General features: G+C 41.3%; 1 protein-coding gene and 1 long non-coding RNA gene across 5 annotated transcripts in view; both read left to right on the top strand.

The window, feature by feature from the left end:
• TCEANC2 (transcription elongation factor A N-terminal and central domain containing 2) overlaps positions 1–16426 on the top strand; it is a 44149-nt gene that overhangs the window by 130 nt on the left and 27593 nt on the right. Inside the window, exons 1-2 of one of the 4 annotated variants that reach the window (XM_027537175.1) lie at positions 34–214; positions 1047–1190. In XM_027537175.1, the coding sequence (XP_027392976.1) occupies positions 1089–1190 (102 nt within the window). In that variant the 5' untranslated portion in view covers positions 34–214; positions 1047–1088. Of the gene's footprint in view, positions 1–33; positions 280–1046; positions 1191–16426 lie in introns of those variants that run through there. The other 3 variants (XM_027537173.1, XM_027537172.1, XM_027537174.1) reach the window with 3 other exon arrangements.
• Positions 7386–13772, top strand: LOC113889850. Its single transcript, XR_003510363.1, has 2 exons — positions 7386–8279; positions 10262–13772. It is a non-coding gene; the product is annotated as an uncharacterized LOC113889850 (long non-coding RNA).

Below are 16426 nucleotides of genomic sequence, written 5' to 3'. Positions count from 1 at the left end.
GAACTTGGTCTCGGGGAACTACCAGCTGCCCTAGGCGGTCCCGAGCCTGCCCATTCGCGGTGTATTCTGGGGAATGTGGTTTGGTTCACCCCGCCCGCCCCAACCTCCGCTGGTTGGCGTTGGACTTCAGCTGCCTGGCGGAGCTTTTACCGAGAAACTGCCAACCTTGAAAGGTGTTACGACCCCCTAAGGCCCAGGCTTGGGCCCTCAGAGGGTGCGTGCCGGAGAGGCCCAGCTGCTTGGCAGGGCTGCTTTTCTTGGTGGGTCTCACGTGCCAAGGTTAGCCTTCCCCTTCCTGGGCTCCTGAGTGCTGAAGGCAGAGGAAGGTGGTGTTTCCCGTTGCTATGGGATTAGAGCAGGACAGTCTTTAGGGTCCTTTGACCGTGGAGCATTTCCTGGAGATGATTGGTTGTTGTGAGGACCCTGCTGAGATCTGGAGGAGGTTGTTGACTATTGGTTACAAGGGGAACCCTTGGGGTTGTGGCTATAGTAGGGTAGTTGAGAGCTTCACTGAACCTGGAGGAAAGCTAACCCTACCACAACGCAACCTAAAATGGAAGAGGCTTTAGAAGTCACCAGGTTCAACGCCTGGCCCTCTACTGGTAGCCCCTTTACAGTGTGCACTAAGTTAAGTGTTAGTCGCTCAGTTGTGCCCGACTCTTTGCAACCCCATGGACAGCAGCTCACCAGGCTCCTTTGTCCATGAGATTTTTCAGGCAATGATACTGGAGTGGGTTGTCATTTCCTTCTCCAGGGGATTTTCCCAACCCAGGGATCGAACCCAGGTCTCCTGCACTGCAGGCAGATTCTTTACCGAGTGTGCACTAGGTACCTCTTAATTCAGGAAGTAGACCGATCATTGTATACAATTTTCAGTTTTAGGAAGATGTTTCATTTTTAAGAGGAAATCTTATTTTAAATTCCACCCGAGTCCTAATAATTCAAGAATGCTTCCAGAGTATGTAGAACCCAATTATGTCACTTTAGGGAGCACACATCACTGAAGTTCTGATGACCTTTTAGAACCTGCCCTCTTTGTTGAGCAGAACACGGTACAAGTACGTGAAGGTAGTTGGAGTCCCCTAGGAATGGATAAATTCGTCATTCGAACACCCAGAATCCAGAGTAGTCCTCAGAAGAAAGATCCTGGAGGAAAGATTTACAAGCAGGCCACCATTGAATCTCTGAAGGTGAGAGGGGATCCGGGAGTGGAGATGACTGGGATGGCAAGGAGGTCTGGAGGAGTTCTACTATGGAAGACCTATGTGCTTCCTCCCCACCGTGTTCCTGACTGCTCCAAATTTGTTTCCACCATGCACTATTTATCAATTTCTGGACCTTTGTTACACCCTTCTAATTACTTTAGCTTTGTGGTATGTTTCACTAACTGGTAGGATATATCCTCTTAAATTATTCTTCTTTTGCAAGATGTTCTTGTGTATTAAATGTAATGTTCAATATGATTTGTGTACCCCGTACAAACTCAGTAAGATTGGATGATGATACCACCCCTCATATCATATTGACCGGAACTGTATCACGTGGCCTTCATAGCCACAGCTGAGACTGAAAAAGAGACTGTTAAACTGGACTCTTTGCAGCCTCAAACTGTCTGACTTATGTTGGCAAGGAAGAGGCAAGGCATCATGAATACAGTATAGACAACCAACAGTGAATCAATGAATGTAAGAACCCAATTAATGGTAATTATTGCTTCACTTAATAGTGAAGGACAGGGGAGCCTGGAGTGCTGCAGTTCATGCGGTTGCAAAGAGTCGGACATGGCTTAGCGACTGAACAACAAGTTACTTCACTAAAAACAAGCAGAAAAGTGCTTGCAATTAGTTCCCTTTGTCATCTTGAACCTCTCCTTCTACATTACGGACTTTTTCTTTCTGATTTCCTTTTTTGCTTCCTCTTTTCTCCATTAGACTGCTAATGTTTGTGCTCTACAGAGCTTTGTCACATTTTATGTATTTGGCTAGGGTAATCTTATTCATCTTAAGGCTTGCCATGCTGATGACTGCCAAACTTGCACCTCTGGCCTAGGTTTCTGAAGAGAGTGGGATCGGGGGCTAGAGAAAAATTTACAAAGACTGTGATGGTGTGGGGGGCCTTCTGAGTACTTGACTTAAGTACTCCATTGGACTTTTAGATATACCACAGGTTTACCAGACCCAGATTAGAAAGCAATATAGGGAAGTGTAAACAAAAACCCTGGGTTCTAGGCCCTCCTGTGCAGCTGGGTGATCTTTAGCAAGTCATTTTCTAAACTGGGATCTCACTTTGTCCTTATCTAGGAAATGTGGTTGACCTATGTCAGAGTTTCTTCAAACAAATACTGTTGTCCTTTTGGGCAAGACAGTTCTTCATCATTTGAAACCGTCCTGTGAGTTTTACAAAGTTGAGCATCTCAGGCCCTCAGACACTAAATGCCAGTAGCGCCTCCAACTGTGATGACCAAAAATGCCCTCATGCATTTACAAGTAGCCCTTAGTTGAGACCTACTAAGCTCAAGATGATCTTTAAAATCTCCCCTAGTTTTGAGGTTTTGTGAATTCCTAGAACACATTTCGGAGAAGGCAATGGCACCCCACTCCAGTACTCTTGCCTGGAAAATCCCATGGACGGAGGAGCCTGGAAGGCTGCAGTCCATGGGGTCGCTGAGGGTCAGACACGACTGAGCGACTTCACTTTCACTTTTCACTTTCCTGCATTGAAGAAGGAAATGGCAACCCACTCCAGTGTTCTTGCCTGGAGAATCCCAGGGACGGGGGAGCCTGGTGGGCTGCTGTCTATGGGGTCGCACAGAGTCAGACACGACTGAAGCGACTTAGCAGCAGCAGCAGCAGAACACATTCAAGTGTTTAAACTGTTTTGTCAGACTATCCACAAATAATTGTAGACTGTATATTGTATATAGTCACTACTGTATATAATTCTCAGAGACAGTGGTGGGCAGGACTGTGGTATCAGACTGTCTGGAAGAAAAAAAGGGATAGTAGTAATTGACCTACATGTACACTCAACATACAAACACCCAGATTCTAATATACCTTCACCTGTCCCTTCTGCCCTTGGTGTCCCCAGGTGGGCCCCAGTTGAGAATCACTGTGTGTGATGATGAGAGTATGTCATGTGAAGATTGTGGAGTCAGAATAAACAACAAGCATGTAAAGTAACATTCTCCTTCAGTGCAATGGCTTTTCTTCCAAACCTCCCATATTAACTTTATCCATATGCCAAGTAACTGGGACTAGAAATTTAGAAACCACCCTTAATTCTTTTTCTTTATATCCGATTTTTGGTTTTGTCTCCTAAGAATCCTTTCTGCCCTTACATCTCTCTCTTTACATTTCAAAATCTTTTTGAATTTAGAGCAGTTCTGTGGTCTGTTAACTTTGTCTCCCTGACTTTGGCATCCACTGTCATTCCAACCTCCACACTTAAGTCAGAGAAATAAAGCTTAAAAAAAAATATATATATACCCAGGTCACCTCCTTGCCAAAGGAAACCCTTCCCTCAGTGCTTTTAAACTACCTTTCGATAAAGACATTTCTTTACATGACACCAAAGGCTGTCTGTGACCTGGTACCTGCCTGCCCTGCTGCTCTTCTTATGTACCTTCCATCCAGTGTCAGCCACTCACAATTTCTCAAAGATATGTTCTTTCATACCTCTACATCTTTGCATATGCTGTTCTGTTTTCCTTGAATGGCTTTTTTCTCTTGTCTTAGAGGCAGTATGGTGTGGTAATTAACACAGACTCTGGAGCCAAACTGCCCGTGTTAAAATTCCAGCTCTGCCACTTAAACTACCTGTGTGCCTTGGGCAAGTTAATCTCTCTGTGTTTTTCCTTATCTGTAAAATGGGATTAATAATAATATCTATTTAATAAATGAAGTGTGAAGTGAAAGTCATTATTTTATTTTATAATAATCTATATGGAATTCTCCAGGCCAGAATACTGGAGTGAGTAGCCATTCCCTTTTCCAGGGCATCTTCCCAACCCAGGGATCGAACCCAGGTTACCCGCATTTCAGGCGGATTCTTTACCAGCTGAGCCACCAGGGAAGCCCAAATAAATAGATAAGCAACTAGGATATACTGTATAGCACAGGGAATTCTAGCCATTATTTTATAATAACCTAAAATAAGCCTCTTATCCTTCTCCATCAGAGGGCAGACAGAATGAAAATCAATTTCACAGAAGACTAACCAATCTGATCACATGGACCACAGCCTTGTCTAACTCAATGAAACTATGAGTCATGCCGTGTAGGGCTACCCAAGATGGACAGCTCGTGGTGGAGAGTTCTGACAAAATGTGGTCCACTAGAGGAGGCAATGGCAAACCACTTCAGTACTCTTGCCTTGAGAACCCCATGAACAGTATGAAAAGGCAGAAAGATAGGACACTGAGAGATGAACTCCCCAGACCAGTAGGTGCCCAGTATGCTACTGGAGATCAGTGGAGAAATAACTCCAGAAAGAATAGAGAGATGGAGCAAACCAAAAACAACACCCAGTTGTGAATGTGACTGGTGATGCAAGTAAAGTCCGATGCTGTAAAGAGCAATATTGCCTAGGAACCTGGAATGTTAGGTCCATGAATCAAGGCAAATTGCAAGTGGGTCAAATAGGAGATGGCAAGAGTGAACATCAACATTTTAGGAATCAGCGAACTAAAAGACTGGGATGGGTGAATTTAACTCAGATGACCATTATATCTACTACTGTGGGCAAGAATCCCTTAGAAGAAGTGGAGTAGCCATAATAGTCAACAAAACAGTCTGAAATGCAGTACTCGGATGCAAACTCAAAAATGACAGAATGATCTCTGTTTGTTTCCAAGGCAAACCATTCAATATCACAGTAATCCAAGTCTGTGCCCCAACCAGTAATGCCTAAGAAGCTGAAGTTGAACAGTTCTATAAAGACCTACAAGACCTTCTAGAACTAACACCCCAAAAAGATGTCCTTTTCATCACAGGGGAATGGAATGCACAAGTAGTAAGTCAGGAGATACCTGGAGTAACAGGTAAATTTGGCCTTGGAGTACAGAACGAAGCAGGGCAAAGGCTAACAGAGTTTTGCCAAGAGAATGCACTGGTCATAGCAAACACCCTCTTCCAACAACACAAGAGAGGACTCTACACATGGACATCACCAGCTGGTCAATACCAAAATCAGACTGATTATATTCTTTGCAGCCAAAGATGGAGAAGCTCTATACAGTCAGCAAAAACAAGACCTGGAGCTGACTGTGGCTCAGATCATGAACTCCTTATTGCCAAATTCAGACTTAAATTGAAGAAAATAGGGAAAACCACTAGATAATTCGGATATGACCTAAATCAAATCCCTTAGGATTATACAGTGGAAGTGACAAGTAGATTCAAGGGATTAGATTTTGATAGAGTGCCTGAAGAACTATGGACGGAGGTTTGTGACATTGTACAGGAGGCAGGGATCAAGACCATTCCCAAGAAAAAGAAGTGCAAAAAGGCAAAATGGTTGTCTGAGGAAGCCTTACAAATAGCTGAGAAAAGAAGAGAAGCGAAAGGCAAAGGAGAAAAGGAAAGATATACCCATTTGAATGCAGAGTCCCAAAGAATAGCAAGGAGAGACAAAAAGCCTTCCTCAGTGATCAGTGCAAAGAAATAGAGGAAAACAATAGAATGGGAAAGACTAGAGATCTTCAGCAATACGTGAACTGTGAACTCCCAGATGTTCAAGTTGGTTTTAGAAAAGGCAGAGGAACCACAGATCAAATTGCCAACATCTGCTGGATCATGGAAAAAGCAAGAGAATTCCAGAAAAACATCTGTTTCTGCTTTATTGACTATGCCAAAGCCTTTGTGTGGATCACAATAAACTGGAAAATTCTGAAAGAGATGGGAATACCAGACCACCTGACCTGGCTCTTGAGAAACCTATATGCAGGTCAGGAAGCAACAGTTAGAACTGGACATGGAACAACAGACTGGTTCCAAATAGGAAAAGGAGTACGTCAAGGCTGTATATTGTCACCCTGCTTATTTAACTTATATGCAGAGTACATCATGAGAAACGCTGGGCTGGAAGAAGCACAAGCTGGAATCACGATTGCTGGGAGAAATATCAATAACCTCAGATTTGCAGATGACACCACCTTTATGGCAGAAAGTGAAGAGGAACTAAAAGCCTCTTGATGAAGGTGAAAGAGGAGAGTGAAAAAGTTGGCTTCAAGCTCAACATTCAGAAAATGAAGATCATGGCATCCGGTCCCATCACTTCATGGGAAATAGATCGGTAAACAGTGGAAACAGTGTCAGACTTTATTTTGGGGGGCTTCAAAATCACTGCAGATGGTGATTGCAGCCATGAAATTAAAAGATGCTTACTCCTTGGAACGAAAGTTATTACAAAGAAAGTAGAGAAAACCACTAGATCATTCAGGTATGACCTAAATCAAATCCCTTAGGATTATACAGTGGAGGTGACAAATAGATTCAAGGGATTTGATTCTGATAGATTGCCTGAAGAACTATGGACGGAGGTTCGTGACATTGTACAAGAGGCAGGGATAGAGACCATCCCTAAGAAAAAGAAATGCAAAAAGGCAAAATGGTTGTCTGAGGAATTCACATTCAAAATATAGCATATTCAAAAGCAGAGACATTACTTTGTCCACAAAGGTCCGTCTAGTCAAGGCTATGGTTTTTCCAGTGGTCATGTATGGATGTGAGAGTTGGACTGTGAAAGTTGAGTGCAGAAGAATTGATGCTTTTGAACTGTGGTGTTGGAGAAGACTCTTGAGAGTCCCTTGGACTGCAAAGAGATCCAACCAGTCCATCCTAGAGGAAATCAGTCCTGAATATTCATTGGAAGGACTGATGCTGAAGCTGAAACTCCAATACTTTGGCCACCTGATGCGAAGAGCTGACTCATCTGAAAAGACCCTGATGCTGGGAAAGATTGAAGGCAGGAGGAGAAGGGGATGAGAGAAGATGAGATGGCTGGATGGCATCACTGGCTCGATGGACATGAGTTTGAGTAAGCTCCGGCAGTTGGTGGTGGACAGGGAAGCCTGGCGTGCTGCAGTCCATGGGCTCACAGAGTCGATGCGACTGAACTGAAGTGAAAGTTGCTCAGTTGTGTCCGACTCTTTGCGACCTCATGGCAGTCCTTGGAATATCCAGTCCTTGGAATTCTCCAGGTCAGAATACCAGAGTCCATAGCCTTTCCCTTCTCCAAGGAATCTTTCCAACCCAGGAATCAAACCCAGGTCTCCCGCGTTGCAGACAGATTCTTTACCAGCTGAACCACAAGAGAAGCCCAAGGATATTGGAGTGGGTAGCCTATCCCATTTCCAGTGGAGTTTCCTGACCCAGGAATCAACCTGGGTCTCCTGCATTGCAGGTGGATTCTTTACCAACTGAGCTATCAGGGAAGCCTCATCTACTTAATAAGCTCATTGCAAAGTTTGAATGAGTCAATGTATGTAAAGTGCTTGGAGCAGTACCTGGTTAGTACTAAGTACTATGTAAGGGTTTGTTGTTATCAGCTACTTTATGAAATCTTTTGTCCCCGTGACCTAGTAAAGAGTCTCCTCTGTTATAAGGTCTTTCCTCACCACCCTCTGTCCCCCAACCCTCTGTCCCTCAAATACAGAGCCAATATAACAACTCCCTTCTCTAAGCTATCCCGTTTCTTAACATGCCCCATTAGTGCACTTGTTGTACTTGTGCTATGTAAAAGGTGTTTTTCTTTTTTAATTGGAGGATAATTACTTTACAGTATTGTGATGGAAACGTGTTCCTTTCCATGCGTGTGTCCTGGTATACTGTCTGCATCTGGAAAGACTGTCTTAATGTTTTTGTGGCCCCAGAAGCTGTCATGGGACTTGGCATATAGAAGGCCATGGTGCATTTTTCTGAATGACCAAAAGAGCTAAAACTTGAAACGCCTGGACTTGGCATATGAAACCCTTTCTCTTCTGTTCTGTCTGAGGTGCCATCTCACCTTATCTCTTATAGCTCCCCTTTAACAGGAATGCATTCCAGCCACGCCTCACTTCTTGCTCTTCTTTTTCTAAGTTCCTCTCTTTCATGTCTCCAGGGCTTTGACTTGATGCTGATCCCCTTTCTTGCATCTTTTGCAGAGTGAATTGCTACTCATTTGTCAACCCACTCAAGTGAATCTTAGATTATAAACTTCATAAATACAGGGACCTTGGACGTTTTATTTACCTCTCTACCCTTGGACCTAAGACAGTGTTCGGCACATATTAAGTGGTTAGTAAATACTTGTTAAAAAAGTGAATGCTGAAATGCTTTCTGGGGAGTTAATCTTTCCCTCTTTGATGTTCTCTTAGCACTTGGTTCAAATATCTGTTTTAGCACTTACCTTACTGTATTGCAATTGCCTGATTACCTGTAGTTTCCCCAGTCTATCATGAACTATTAGGACTGGGACTGCAGTATCATACTGTGTTCTGATTCTGCTCTAAGGCCTAACACAGGGTCGGCCACATTGTATGTAAAGATTTATTGAGTAAACAATAATCATTATTATTTGGGGATGTTCTTGCTGGGTCTAGACAGTAGGCTGCTCCACAAATGCTATTGTGAAACAGCTTTATACTCAGTTCTATGCTAGGTACTCTAAAGAACATAAGAAAAATTTAAGATAAAAGTATAAGCCTTGATGGGACTTCTTCTTAGGACAGCATTAATAAGTAATGATACAAAATCATATATGATCCATTAAAAAATTGTTGTTTAGACAATAAGGATCAAGAGTTAAGAGAGGAGAGAGCTCAGTGTCTGTTTTAGGGGTTAGAGTGCCTTAAATAGATGGAAAGATTTGGCTAGGTAGAGGGAAGTTAGTGACATCTAGCCATTCAATAAGTTGTACCTCCTATTCCCTTTCCTTTAGGCATGCGCGCATGGTTACTTTCCTGTGTGCACAGTACAAATTAAAAACAAGTTAAATTTGAATTCTAGAGAGTTAGCTAGATCCACGTTTTTCCAAGTGACTTCCCACACACCACCATTATGTTTTAATGCTAAGAATTTGCTGAATGTTCAAGCCTCAATTTCCTTATCAGTAACATCAGAAATAGTATCTCACCTTCAGGGTTGTTATGAGGGCTAAATAAATAAATGCATGTTGAAAGGGCTAAGCATTGTGCCTGGCACAAAATAAAAACTAATAAGTAGTTCTCTCTTTTCTTATATGGAAAAAAAAGAGGCTTGTGTAGTAAGCCTAGAGCTGAGAATGATGGTGGTGATGGTGATGATAATAGTAATGATTACGGCTTACATTTATTGAGCCTATTCCTATGGGCCAGGCATTGTGCTAAGTGCTTTACACATAATAACTCTAAATTCTAATAATAGCACTGTGAAATGGATGCTTTTATCATTTATATTTTACAGATGAAAAAAATCTAAGGCACAGAGAGATTAAGTAGCTTGTCCAAAGTCATGAAGCTCTCAGTGGTAGAGCTGGGATTTGAACTAGACAATCTGGTTCCACAGTCTGCCTCCTATAGGGAGAACTAAAAAAAATTGGAGGTTTCTGAATGCCAGCAAAGGAGGTATAAAAATCTTGGGATATTAGGACCATTGTACTTCTGTTATCAGCATATTAGAAGTAATTTTGCCATAGCCTTATCACAGTCAATGAAAGTGCTACTCAATAGAGCTCATGTGGTGTACATTTGAATAGTAAAGGTTAATTTGGTTAATCTCTTCTTACTCCCTAAGGGAAAGTGATTTCTTCTGTTGGTTGCAATAGGAGATTTTTTAAATTGAAAGAGTCTGAAATATGCCTGTTATTTTAGGTTCTGCACTTAAGAATGCTCTGTAAGCCTTCACTCCCCTTATAGGATTGACTAGCCAATATTGTCCCTGCCCCCACCAGTGGAATGATGCCCATGTTATTGCTCATGAGCGAAGCATTTTCCCTCATTGGTTTTATCAAACCTTGTATTTCAGCCATCCACAACTATAGGACCAAATGTAGGACCAAATGGGATTTTGGAAGCACCTTTTCTTTCTGGCAGTAACCATTCCACTACTCAGAGTAGCTTTCCCATTGATATTTCATGTCCACTTCCCTTTTTTTCCTCTAAATATTTCAGATAAGAACTTGCAGTATCTATTTTGGGGCTCATATTTGGACAGAAATAGAGAAACATTCTTTGTAAGTATGTGGAATTCTTCTCTGAAACTAATTGCTATATTTCTCTATTTTTGGTCTAATATTTCAGATCTGAGGACCACTATACTTAGTCCTTGAGGGTAGAAATAACTGTTCAGTTACATCTGCTGATCCCCTGGAAAAGGAAATGGCAACCCACTCCAGTACTCTTGCCTAGAAAATTCCACGGATGGAGGAGCCTGGTGGGCTACAGTCCATGGGGTCACAAAGAGTTGGACACGACTAGGCAATTTCACTTCTTCTTCTTATATCTACTGTGCATTGGGGATAGAGAAATAAGAAATTGTTCTGGCCCTCAACTTGTTCATAGTCTAGTGGAGAAGACAGCCTTGTAGATAACTATTTGCAGAAAGCACGTATGCAGTAATTGATGTCTTTGCAGATTCCATGGGAGTTTGGTTAAATGTGGTTGGAGAGAGGCAAGAAAGTCTTTGTATAGTAGTTGATTCTTTAATGTCTTTAAGAATAAACAGATGTTTATCATGTGATTCAGGCAAAGAAAGAGCATCCCAGGCAGAAGATGTCAAATACTGTGATTTGTTTAGGCAGTTTCAAATTGTTTGATGTATGTTGAGCCAATGGTGAGGCTGAAAAGGGTGTCAAGAGCCAGGTCATGTAAGGCCTTTTATGCCATGCTAAAGAGCTTAAACGTCTCTAGTTCCATATGTTGAAATAATCTGATGTGGAACCCCCAACCTCATTCCAGCCATGTAGAAATGCTCAATAAAAAATATCCAATACAGGAATTACCCTGGCATGCCGTACAGCAATTAAGACTCTATTGCAGGGGCCCGGGTTTGATCCCTGGTTAGGAACTAAGATCACGCATGCCACATTGTGCGACCAAAAAAAAAAAAAAAAAACACCAGCAAAAAGTCTCCAGAACGGACCTGAGATTGAAAAGAAAAAAGAGAAACCCTCAGGTGCCAGGAAGAGAGAGGAAATCCAAATGCAGAGCTATAAGTGGGAGCTGAAGGCAAACCTTAGAGATATTTCAGGTTTGGTTCCAGACCACTGCAACAAAGCGGATTTTTTTGGTTTCCCAGTTAATATAAAAGTTATGTTTGAACTATACTGTATAATCTGTTAAGTGTACAATGGCGTTACGTTTAAAAACATGTACATACCTTAATTTAAAAATATTTTATTGCTAAAAAATGCTAACCATCATCTGAGCCTTCAGTGAGTTGGAATCTTTTTGCTGGGTCTTGCCTTTTGGAGGGTCTTGCCTAGATATTGATGGCTGCTAACTGATGAGGGTGGTGGTTGCTAAAGGTTAGGGCGGCTGCGGCAGTTTCTTAAAACACTGAAGTTTGCCATATCAATTGACCCTTCCTTTCATGAATGATTCTCTATAGTGTGCAATGCTGTTTGATAGCATTTTACTCACAGTAGAACTTTCAGAATTGAAGTCAATCCTACCAGACTCTGCTGCTGCTTTATCAGCTAAGTTTATGTGATATTCTACATCCTTCCTTGTCATTTCAACAGACTTCACAGCATCTTCACCAGGAGCAGATTCCATCTCAAGAAGCCTTTGCTTATCCATAAGAAGTAACTCCTTATCTATTGAAGTTTAATCATGGGATTGCAGCAATTCAGTCATATCCTCAACTCCACTCATAATTCTAGTTCTCTTGCACTTTCCACCACATCGGCAGTTACTTCTTTCACTGAAGTTTAGAACTCCTCAAAGTCATTCATGAAGTTTGGAATCAACTTTTTCCAAACTCCAGTTAATGTTGATATTTTGACTTAATCTCATGAGTCATGAATATTCTTAACTGCATCTGGAATGGTGAACTCTTTCCAGAAGATTTTCAATTTACTTTGCACCAGAAAGATCACTATGTATGGTAGCTATAGCCTTATGAAATGTATCTCTAATGTATTTCTCCATGTGTGTATCCTAGAAATATATTTCTAGGACTTGAAAGTCAAAATTACTCCTTGCAGCAGAATGGATGTTGTGTTCGTAGGCATGAAAACAACATTAGTTTCATTGTACATCTCTGTCAGAGCTCTTGAGTGAACAGGTTCATTAGTCAATGAGTAGTGATATTTTGAAAGGAATCTTTTTTTCTGAGTAATAGGTCTTGACAATGGGCCTAAACTATTCAGTAAATCATGTTGTAAACAAGTGTGCTGTCATCTAGGCTTTGTTACATTTATAGAGCCCAGGAAGAGTAATTTGCATAATTAAGGGCCCAAGGATTTTCAAAATGACAAGCGAGCATTGGCTTCTACTTTAAGTCGCCAGCTACATTAGTCCTAACAAGAGAGTCAGCCAGTCCTTTGAATCTTTGAAGTTAGGCATTGACTTCTCCTCTCTAGCTATGCAAGTTCCAGATGTCATCTTCTTCCAGTATGAGACTGTTCTATCTACATTGAAAATCTGTTGTGTAGTGTTCATTAATTGTCTTAGATCCTCTGGATAGCTTGCTACAGTTTCTGCCTTAGCACTTGCTGCTTTACTTTGCACTTGTATGTTATGGAAACAACTTCTTCCCCTAAACCTCATCAACCAACCTCTGCTAGCTTCAAACTTTTCTTCTGCAGTTGCCTCACCTTCATAGACTCGAAGAGCATTAGGGCCTTGCTCCAGATTAGGCTTTGGCTTATAGGAATGTTGTAGTTAGTTTGATCTATGCAGACCACTAAAATGTTATCATATCAGCATTGAGCCTGTTCTGCTTTCTTATCATTTGTGTGTTCACTGGAGTAGCACTTTTAATTTCCATCAGGAACTTTTCCTTTGCATTTATGACTTGGTTAACTATTTGATGCAGAACACCTAGCTTTTGGCCTGTCTTGGTTTTCAACATATTTTCCTCACTAAGCTTAGTCATTTCTAGCTTTTGACTTTAAGTGAGAGTCAAGCTACTCTTCCTTTCACTTTAACACTTAGAGGCCATTTTAGTGCTGTTAATTAATCTAATTTCAGTATTGCTGGGTCTCAGGGAATCAGGAAGCCCAAGGAGCAGACAGAAATGGGGAAATGACTCGTTGGTGGAGCACTCAAAATATTTATCAGCTAAGTTTGCTGTCTTACATGGGCATGGTTTATGGCACCCCCCAAAACAATTAAAATAGTAACATCAAAGATCATTGATCACAGGTCATAATAAATATAATAATAATGGAGAAAGTTTGAAACATTGCAGGAATTATCAAAATATGACAGACACAAAGTGAGCATATGTTGGAAAAAATAGCATCTGTAGGCTTGCTCAATGCAGGGTTGCCACAAACCTTCAATTTGTTAAAAAAAAAAAAAAAGCAATATCTGCAAAGTGCAGTAAAGTGAAGTGCAGTAATACAAGGTACGCTTCTATATAGTTTTATGGAAACCAGGTACAGAGTTTGGGGGCTGGGATTTTAGGGCCAGTATGAGGATAGCAGATAAGGACCTGGAAGTCAACATAGGGCTACCATATTTTTGAAAAATGAACTAGAAAAATTCCATCCACCAGTCTAAGGAATCAGCATGAAGATTGTATTGTGTCAGGGTTTGGGTTCAAAAAAAGTTGACCCCATAATAAACTAGAACCTCACGATTATTACTGTGTGTGTGTGTATTTAACTTCATACTGTCAACAAAGCTGAAAAATTAACATAAAAACTGGTCCAGAACCAGGGAAATCCAAGGGCCTTGACAAAGGCAAAGGTGAGATTTCCATGTTAAGATACTTCTAAGCCTAGAGTACATAGGATTCCCATGGAAAACATTAAAAGTGTACTCATGGTCAAAACTTACAAAACTTACAGTAAAATAAATCACCAGGAGGGAGAATGAGCAGGTAGATTTAAGTAATAGAATTTCTACTCCAGGAAACATAGGTAGCAGTCTAAAAGAGATCTTAAATGTGTTAAAAATATTCACAGAGATAAAGAAAGGAATAGAAATGGTAAGGATAGGATAGTATGAAAAAAATGGGCAGATTTAGAGAGCAAAAAAACAGAATTTGTCCAATGAAAAAGCATATTTGTTGACAAATACATTGGACAGGTTAAAAGTAAAGTCATAGCTATGGAGAGAAATACTGAATTGAAAGCTGAAAAAAAAAGTATTAATCACTCAGTCATGTCTGGCTCTGCGACCCCATGGACTGTAGCCCGCCAAACTCCCCTGTCCATGAAATTCTCCAGGCAAGAATACTGGAGTAGCCATTCTCTTTTCCAGGGGATCTTCTCAACCCAGGGATTGAACCTGGGTCTCCTGCATTGCAGGTAGATTCTTTACCATCTAAGCTACCAAGGAAGCCCAAATTGAAAGCTAGACCTGAGGAAATCACTAGAATGCATCCCACAGAAATAGAAATATGGCAGAAAAGTTAAGAGACTTGAAGGACAGGCAAAGAGACCACATATATTTCTAACAGGAGTTTTCTATAATGTAGAGACTTGGTATAGATTTCATTGAGTATCTTAAAAATTGTAGGGACAAACACTAAAATGATAGAAATAGAATGTATAACTTCCAAGACATGAGAGGAAAAACAAGATTAAGGAAAACTCGGGCTGTTAAATAAAATATAAGAAAGGAAGAAAAAAGGCAAAGAGAAAGTATGTCCAGTATATCAGGAATGATGATAAATGCAAATGGATTAACCATGCCTATTAAAAAATAGAAATTTTCAGATTGGATGGGGAAGGAGGAGCAAAATAAAGCAGCCATAAGTTACTAAAGCATGACCCAGAAAAGTTGAAAGTGAAGGATAGAAGACATACGAATATATAATAGGCAGGAGTTCACTAAAGCAGTGTTTATAATAGGAAAAATATGAGGGGGAGAAAATGCTAAATATGCATTAGGGGAATAGATTTTAATACGCTGAGACATTGTATATAAAAATAATGGAATAATATTCAATACTATCAAAATGGATCAACTGGGTTTATACACATCAGTATGGGTGAGTCAAACTATATTGAGTGAGAAGTGCAAGTTGCATAATATATTTATATCTACTTCCTACTGAAAATATCCCTTGCTGCTGCTAAGTCGCTTCAGTTGTGTCCAACTCTGTGCGACCCCATAGACAGCAGCCCACCAGGCTCCACCATCCATGGGATTCTTCAGGCAAGAACACTGGAGTGGGTTGCCATTTCTTTCTGCAATGAATGAAAGTGAAAAATGAAAGTGAAGTCGCTCAGTCATGTCTGACTCTTTAGCGACCCCATGGACTCCTACCAGGCTCCTCTGTCCATGGCATTCTCCAGGCAAGAGTACTGGAGTGGGTCTTCAGTATTTTGCCTTCTCCGAAAATATCCCTTACCTAGCTTCATTCATTTGTCTTTCATGCCATTTAACACCAATGTTATTTTATATTGTAACAGGCCATAGAAAAGTCCTGTGTCTCAATTTTGGTTAGGGTTCCTAAGGACTGAAAACAAAGTGTGTGTGTGTGCATGCCAAGTCGCTTCAGTCGTGTCTGACTCTGCGACCCCATGGAATGTAGTCTGCCGAGCTCCTATGTCCACGGGATTCTCCAGGCAAGAATACTGGAGTGGATTGCCATACCCTCCTCCAGGGGATCTTCCCCACCCAGGGATTGAACCCATGTCTCTTAGGTCTCCTGCACTAGCAGATGGGTTCTTTACTACTAGCGTCACCTGGGAAGCCTTGAGAACAAAGCATTAGGTATAAAGTGGTGTTCCCAAAAGTTATTCTAAACCATCTGTGCAGAACTTGTGAAGGCAGGATGTGAAGACCGGTTTTGGAATCCTGAACCTATCACCTATCTTAGGTAATAAGGAAAGTTGAAGGTAAAGAAAGGAATGAAAATTCCTTTGGATAAAATGGGATGGCTGTGGTATTTTCTTTTGGAGAACTTGACCTCAGTTCCTGGCGTTGGTAGACAGAGACCAGACCTGTGCCTGGGAAAGTCTAAAACCAGAAGGTTTTTACTGATGCCACTGAAAGGGAAGTGGTTGCATTTGGAAGGCTGTTATGCTCAGAGTTTTTCAGGGCAAAGATGCGGGCATAGCAGAGATAATACTGGTTAACCTGGAGTTGAATTAAAGGGGCTTGGTTCACAAGGATCCTTGGAAGGGTAATGGGACCCCTTCAGAGAATGTATGAAGCTGGTTGCCAGAAGCTGGAGACTTAGGGTAGACCTGTATGTGGCTGGCTGGAAGAGACCTTGCCAGTGCTGTGGGAATACCACAGGTGAGAGCTCAACCCTGGGAGCTGCCATGGGACCACAGAAAC

This window comes from Bos indicus x Bos taurus, chromosome 3 (assembly GCF_003369695.1).
Source record: "Bos indicus x Bos taurus breed Angus x Brahman F1 hybrid chromosome 3, Bos_hybrid_MaternalHap_v2.0, whole genome shotgun sequence".
In the NCBI taxonomy this organism is placed as follows: domain Eukaryota; kingdom Metazoa; phylum Chordata; class Mammalia; order Artiodactyla; family Bovidae; genus Bos; species Bos indicus x Bos taurus.
The sequence above is the reverse complement of the archived record's forward strand: the minus strand, read 5'-3'. Positions and strand labels throughout refer to the sequence as shown.